Source organism: Raphanus sativus, chromosome 1, assembly GCF_000801105.2.
Source record: "Raphanus sativus cultivar WK10039 chromosome 1, ASM80110v3, whole genome shotgun sequence".
Taxonomy (NCBI): Eukaryota; Viridiplantae; Streptophyta; class Magnoliopsida; order Brassicales; family Brassicaceae; genus Raphanus; species Raphanus sativus.
In genome coordinates this window covers 6,826,316-6,834,548 of record NC_079511.1, presented here as the reverse complement: position 1 = coordinate 6,834,548, position 8,233 = coordinate 6,826,316, and the positions used below count along the sequence as shown (strand labels likewise).

Below are 8,233 nucleotides of genomic sequence, written 5' to 3'. Positions count from 1 at the left end.
AATAGATCCATTCGGTTTTTATGTCGGGTTCGTATCGGTTCGGATTCATTTTTATCGGATCAGATTCGGTTCGGGTTTTCGGGTTCGGTTTATTTGCCCAGCCGTAGTCAATATTCTTTTATAGAAACCCCTTTCTCCAAGTTGTTTAAATAATCAGTTATGGAAAATCCCCTTCTCCAAGTATATCTTACCCAAGCTAAAATCTAGGAGTCAATCAAATTGTAATATTTGTATTTATTATGGTTGATTTAATTGAATGTTAAATATTCTTTTTGACCTCACAAAAATTTGTCCATAAATACTCGACTTCCTATTCACCATACGATATTCACAAAAACTCCCAATTAAACACAATGTCGAACCCTAGCACTTTAGTTATGATAGATGGTGTGAAACCTTTAAGAAACAATTGGAAAATTCAAGTTGAAGTTCTTCATTGTCGGAAACAAAACACCGGTTTTGGAGGCGACACATTTGAGTGTATCCTCGCAGATGAATCTGTACTTACATTTGTTTCAGCTTTTATAAGTTTTTTTCTATTCTATTGGTTTATAAATCTGTTTCTTTTTTCTGTTTTATAGGGTGTAAAGATTGCAGCTGCGTGCCAAAGGAATCAGATTTATCGTATGCAACGTGATTTACCAGTTGGAGAGTGGAACTATCGAAACTTTTAAAGTTACGGCTGCTTCTGGAAAATATCGACCAACTGCACATCAATACAAGTTGAAATTTTCAGGAGAGACCGTGGTAACCAAATGTGATTATCTATCTGATAATCCATATCTTTGTAATGTACTAAATCAAAATCAAAATTGGACCTCAGAGATAAAATTCACTTTGAAATTATGTAATAATTATTTTAAAAAATTAAACGTTGTAATGTACAAAATCAAAATCAAAACACATTTTTATTAAACACATTAGTACACATTGTTTATTTAAACACATTTTTATTTCTCAAGATTTAGTACACATAGCAATCATGTATAACATTTATTACGAACAAAGATAAAAACAAATTGACACCCGCTCGGTCGAGCGGGTCATGATCTTGTTGTTATTTAAATCACAAACTTTCAAATTTGGTTGAAAAAAAGCCTGAACTTTCTCTTGTACCATTTAAAGCACCAACTTAATTTGACTATCCATTTTAAACATCAATTTAGTTTGACTAAACCAAATTAAGCACAACGTTAACTTGGGTAACAGAATGATTAAACGGAGAGTCGTTTAAAAATCTTTTAAAATTATGCGTTTGGGTGGAATCGAACCCATGACCAAAGACAAACACATGTAAGACTCAAACCACTAGACCACTTAACTTTTTCATAACATGATTGACTAGTAATAGTTATTATTGTGGAACCTCTAAATCATTTTCTTCAACCCTAAATCCCTAAATAATTTTATAAATATTCAAACTTGTAAATAAATTATTAAATATTCAAAATTTTGTGAACATTATTAAAAATATTAAAACTTATAATAATTATTAACTTAGTTATAATATTAAGTTTTACTTACAAGTATTATTAAAAATACTACTTATAAATAACTATATGTTACTAAATGATTTTTAATTATAATTTTTAATTAATAAAAATACTAAATGATTTTGAATTATGATTTTGAATTATGATTTTTCATAATACTAAGATATTTTAAATTAAAAGTTACAATTAAAAATCATTTTGTTTTATTAGAGTGGAAGAAGATGATTTGGAGGTTTCATCATAATAGGTATTAGTAGTCAATCTAGTTTAAAAAGTGCAAGTGGTCTAGTGGTTTGAACGTTACATGTGTGTATCTTTGGTCACAGGTTCGATTCACCCGGATGTGACATTTCAAAATATTTTTAAAAATTCAGATTTTTTTTCAACCAAATTTGAAAGTTCGTGATTTAAATGACAATTTTCCCATTTAAAAATTGATAATTTATCAGGAGTTTTAAAACACGATTGAAGCAAATGAGGAGACAGAAAGAAAGATTTTGATTCATATACAAATTAAGTAGAGAGGGAGAGGAGAGAGTCAAATAAAAGGAACACACCGCTAATTATTTTATTTTTATTGCATAATTCGACACTTTTAGTTTTGTTTAGTTATTTATTCACCCGTACTTCTCCTTTATCATCATACGCCCCCAAGGTTCAAACCACTGTGAGTGGGTTATGTGAGAGAGTTTTTATTCTGTTTGGTCAGCAAACAATTTTCTATCATTTTCTTGCAAAAATGAAACTATTTGAAGATGTTCAAAACGAAAGTTACAGTTTTATAAATTGGAAATATAGGGAGGGTTATGTGATCATTTCAAAACAAAAAGGAAGAAGTGGGAATTTACCATAATAGAAGGGAGTGTATAACAAATTCAACGATGGCCTTAAAATGCTAATTGACGGCAAGGGGCTAAAACATATTTAGATTTAGATTGGACTTTTGAAATGCTAATTTAGTAGACTTTTTTTTTTTGAAACTAATTTAGTAGACTTGACAACAAGAAAGACTTGCTCTAAATGATTCATTCTTCTTTTTGGTACATAAACTGAAGGTCGTTCTCTTGGTCATTCTTCTAAATGATTTCAGTTCATATATGGGGGGTCGTTCTCTTGGTCTTCTTCTTCCTATGAAGGTTCTTTTTGAGGCATCTACTGATGTTTCTTAACGTTTTATATCTCTTTCTCTTTTTTCATTGAACTTGGTTGTTTCTTTGTGGTTCACGTACTCAGCAAGCTTTTGTCTTGCTTCTCTTGAATGAAAGTATTCATTGACAAAAAAAAAAAAACTGAAGGTCGATATAAAGATATGTTCGAAGTATATTTTTCTCTAACTTTCATCTAGCTTCTTCGCTCAATGGAGACTGCATACATAACCAGAAGTGAGAACACTAAAGTGGTTATCTAACAGTAATACTCACACAAATCAGGGAATTAAATATGTCAGACGAATTGCCACTTCTCCTGATATCAGAAAATCTAACAAAAATGATAAACGATAAACTAATTGTTATCAATATTTATAATTTAGAATCACCAATTGTCATATATTTTAATCATATTATTTAATTTTGTTGTTTTTATTTAAACAAATCATATTAGTTAATTTGTAGCATGGTAATTTTGTAGCATGTTAGGCCAAATGTAACTCAAACATCCTTATAAAATAAAATTTTAAAATTGGATATTGTATACACATTTAATGTATAACGAATATTGAAGGAGCTAGAATTTGTAATTTCATTACTATATATAAAGTTGCCATTAATTTTGATTAAAGTTAATTGAAATGCATGCATATAAGGCAAACTGAAAATCTTGCATCACTACATCAATTACAATAAATGATTATGATAATAAAAATACCATAAACCATATATGCTTTATCAAATACTACTAAATATTATGCAAGATATGCCATATAAGTGCAATATATACCATAAACCACAGTATCTACTATATATCATCGTTTAAAAATAATAAATAGAATTGTAAATTAAATCATTAATATACATTTTTTTTTATCAAAAAAATACTATGCAAGATATTTATATCATGGACAATACGTATTGTATATAGTTGTTGGAATATATTAAAAAAGAACAAAAATCATAAATTTCATGATGAATGGAGCCATGTTTTTTGTTATTGAAAAAGAAAAACATGGCATGTTGAATGTGATTTTCAGATCAAAAAACGTATGAAAATAGTTGTATATCATTTATCATTTTTGTTAATAAACCAAACAGGGGAAACAAGATATAATCAAATCAAAAGCTAAATGGATACAAATGACGGTGTATAACATATGACCCAATCCATTTAGCTTTTGATTTGATTATATCTTAAATACACAGCCAATTTGATATGATAAAAGGGAATGTAATACGACATGGACCTTCTTCAGTTTATTTTACGACTTATACAAAGCTTTTGATATGATAAAAGCGAATGTAATTGAGAAATTTGAGTGATACGCAGCAAAGTAGATATTCGATTCGTATAGAAAATGAAGACAATGAGAAATACGAAGCAAGTAGATCATTAGTTGTTACAAAGAAGGAAAAGAAACTGATATGGAAAAGCAAATTTTACAAACAACTGTTACTAGAAACGCATACTCAAACGTATTACAGCTAGAATTATTTAGAAGAAAAAAAAAAAAAAGACAGAAAGTAGGAAACTGAATCCATACTCAAACGTCTTACAAGTGGAATTACATTTAAAAAAAAAAAAAACAGATAGAGAGGAAGTAGGAAACGGATTCAATGCACTAGGACATTTTAAGTTTCTTCCCAATAAACTTCAAAATCCATGTTTTCATCTAACAGTTCATCTGCCAAGTCGTAAAACACTATGGACCCACCGATAGGAACTGCAACCCAGCAGTCTGAATCCACTTCCAAAGGCTCTAGGTTTTTGGCATACACAATTCCCCGAGCACCCACAGTGACTAATCCACCACCGCCAAGTTGGATCTCATCATCTTCGTCAGAAACATGAATAATGTGCCCAGTACTGGATGTAACAGTTAGATGACCAAAAACATGAACAACTCGAGCTCTGGTGCGCACAATTTTGTGGGGAAAGTTAAAACACACATCCCACAACGCCGTCAGGCATATGCTCTACAAAGATAACATCAGATAACAATAAGTAACCCAAATAATGATTAAGGACACCAAAACAACCTAGCGGAACATAATAATAACAAATCAGAAACTAACTTAATTTTGAATACTAATTTAATTATGAATTAGAACCTGGTTGTCGAGGACGCATGTTTGGCTGCACTTGGTAATATGCCAAAGTGATACTAGATCCATAATCACCATCTTGCCAATCGTACCTAGGGAACGTACCAAGAATTGGCAAAGGACCAATAAATGGGGGAGGAGGCAAATTGGGAACAACCGGTGCAAGAGGGTTGGAAGCAAGCGGAGGAGAGTTGGAAGCAACGGGTGAGGGATGGTTGGGAACAGTAGGTGAAGGAATGGAGGCATAAACCGAATCGGATGAGGGGATGCTTGAAACTGAACCGGTTGATGAGACAGGGGAAGCAGAACCGGAAGAGGAGACCGGAGATGGAACAACATTGCCAACGGAAGGAACAGAGGCAGTGGGGCCTGTCCAGCGTAAGCCAACCGGGAGTAGAAAAGAGTCAGAGCCAGAGGAGGGAGGTGGACAAAAGCCTACGGATGGAATAGATCCAGCTGGAGAGGGCACAGGACACACAGAGGCGGCGGATGGAATTTGAAAACCAGAGGCAGCGGAGGGTATGAGAGAACCAGAACCAGCAGGAGCGGCGGAAGAGTTGTTGCGTGGGACGGAAGCGGCGGAGAGAGAGTTGTTGCGTGCGACGGAAGCAGCGGAGAGAGAGTTGTTGCGTCCGACGGAAGCGGCGGAGAGAGAGTTGTTGCGTGCGACGGAATCGGAGGGAGAGTTGCGTCCGACGGAATCGGAGTGTTGCAAGGACTCGCCGGGAGAGTAGTGTTGCAAGGATTCGCCGGAATCGGAGTTTTGAAAGGACTCGCCGGAATCGGAGGACTCGCCGGGAGAGGGGAGTTTGTCGGCGACGGAGGGATCGAGGTGTTTGACGGCATCGGCGGCTTGGACATCACCGGCGAGAGCTTGCTGTTGAACGTCCCCGGCGAGAGCTTGTTGTTGAACGTCACCGGCGTAATGTTGAACGGCACCGTCGCGGCGTCGCCCTATCCTCAATTTGAGAGGACAAAAACCGAAGAAACACTTTTTGAAAAATCTCATTTCGAATTTTTGAATAAAAGTGGTTATGGATCAAATGAAAATAAAAGTGTGTTTATATAGAGAGAGAGATTCAAGCGATCAAATGTAAAAAAAAAAAGAGGCGCTCAAAAACGAAAACTAAGGCGCCCAAACCAAAAAAACAGAGGTGATCTAAGCGCCAAAATGAAAAATTGAGGCGCCAGAAACTAGAAGTGGCGGGACATCTATGCGCCAGAAGCTAGAAAAGGCGGGACATCTAATGGCGACAAAACAAAAAAAAAAAATTAGAAGGCATGACTAATCTCATGGGACACTAGATCTGTTGATATCTCATCGGACGCAGTCGACTGAAAAATAACAACACATACGCTTTGATTTTTTACGAACTCTAAACGTAATATCTGAAGAAAATCAATCACCCACATTCTTCGAAATTTAATAACAAGAAAATGTCTCCTAGAATACCACGTGATTAATCTCATTGGAGAAAAAAATTCTACTGAGATAATCATCGCAGTTAGATGGAGGCGGAGTTGTGAGTTGAACTTTTTTTCTGTCGGAACAGACTGCAATTTATAGAGAAAATCCCTAGCTCTGACTCTGGGTCACATGGGCTTGAGTAATGTCCAAAACAGCTCATGATTTTCTTTGTATACCAGCCCATCTATTTGAACCAATTGTTTCATTCTTTTTAATTGGACTGCTCCGGTTCGGCCCATTATTTTGTACCGGGCAAATATATATGATAACCAAGAAATCACATTTTTATATTTGACTTGCTTTCTATAATTCAACCACCCTCTATTTCATAATTAATAAAAGGCTCTAACAATGAAAATATACTATTCCAAATGGTATTAACATTTAGTATACGCAGCTTATCTATAAAACTAACTAACTAGGATAGAACCCGCGCTTAAAAAGCGCGGAATTGTTTTTTGTTGGCAGATTCACAAACATATTTGTTTGTTCGTTAATATGTTTAGGTACGGATGATCGGTTTCCGTTTGTTTCCATATTATATTTTTTTTGTTCAAGTTTGGTTGTGTTTTTGGTTTTCGATTCAAGATATATATATGAATCATTTGATTATTTACAGATTTAAATTTAGTTTGGTTTTAGTTATTTTGGTTTTTGGTTTGGTTCAAATAACAATATTAAAACCCGACAAAATTTTGAATTCACTTCAACGGTGTGAAGGTGTGGATCTGAATAGGAATTTAATTTGAGTTTATCATATTTAAATTATCTTTAGATACAATTTTAGTTTCAAAATTTTTATTTTGTAAATGAAATATGAAATGAATGTTTACTATTGATATGTTAAAAAAAAAATCAATTTGCGTTGCAAAAGTTTAATAAAAATATATCGTATGTTCAGTTTCATGTAATATCCAACTACTTAATTTTTTGGGTCCATATTTAATTAATAATTTTGTAAAGCTGATTGTCGATGTTATTATTAAAACCAAAAATAATCAATTGAAGAAAAAATTGTTATGTATCTTCTTTGATTTAGTTTTATGATAATATTAGGTAATATTCTTTAGTTAGGATTTAGAAGTTGTATCTTTTATTTGTATCTTTTTGATTTCGAAGTTCAAATTGTTGTTAGGATTTAGAAATTTGGGTTTGATATAGTTTAGTAAGAGAATATTCATTGATAAATAATTTAATTTGTATATGAATTTAGTTAATTATACTATTTGTTAATAGAATCGGTTTGATTTACAAAGAAAATAATTAAACCACTGATATCGTCTTCTTCACTTACTACTACACCTGCAACCAATGATAAGGTAGCAATTAAAATTATCTTCTTAAAATAGTCATTACAAATGCTGAAAATGTGAAGAAGATTCTGAGATATGGACTACTGATAATTCATTGTGAGAAGTTGAGCAGGAGAGAAGTGAACCACAAGTTTCAAATGATTAATCGAAAGAAAATTTAGAATATAATATTACATGGTCGAAACCTAACATGAAACATGGATTAAGAATGATTCAAGATTTCTTATCATTTCAATTCTCATAACGATTAAATGTGAAAAGATGAGTTTCATTGTGAGCACTTGAGTGTCAATCGGTACACAGATGTTTATGTTAATGTTAGTAAGTGTGAAGTAAACGACAAAGTTGTTTTCTTTATGTCAAAAATTATTTATTTAGTTAATGGCCTGCAATATATAATAACATAATTTTGTTATCATGATATAAATAGAATATATTTATGTTTGGTCACAACATATTTAATGAGTCACAACCAATGAGTCCAAAAAAAACATGCCATGGTAGAATTCAAATAGGACCCTAAATTAATAGAGTAGATTAGAACAATGAAGATGTGATAAGCACTAGTATTCAAATTAGGTATTTACGCATTTATTTGAAACCAAACCAAAAAGTCTTAAGTTTTATTCTGGTTCGGTGACAATAAATTGTTTGAATAGATCATTGTTTAAATCAAATACAATAGTTGATGAGGATACATCA

At 32.8% G+C, this 8,233-nt stretch overlaps 1 protein-coding gene across 1 annotated transcript; it reads right to left on the bottom strand.

Annotated features, from left to right (window-relative positions):
- Positions 1-4,082: 4,082 nt before the first annotated feature.
- On the bottom strand, positions 4,083-6,295 carry LOC108842918 (uncharacterized). Its single transcript, XM_018616006.2, has 2 exons — positions 4,757-6,295; positions 4,083-4,621 (listed from the first exon to the last, which is right to left on the bottom strand). Exons 1-2 carry the CDS (start codon positions 5,757-5,759, stop codon positions 4,584-4,586), a joined length of 1,041 nt encoding a protein of 346 aa, XP_018471508.1. The 5' UTR covers positions 5,760-6,295; the 3' UTR covers positions 4,083-4,583.
- Positions 6,296-8,233: the final 1,938 nt, after the last annotated feature.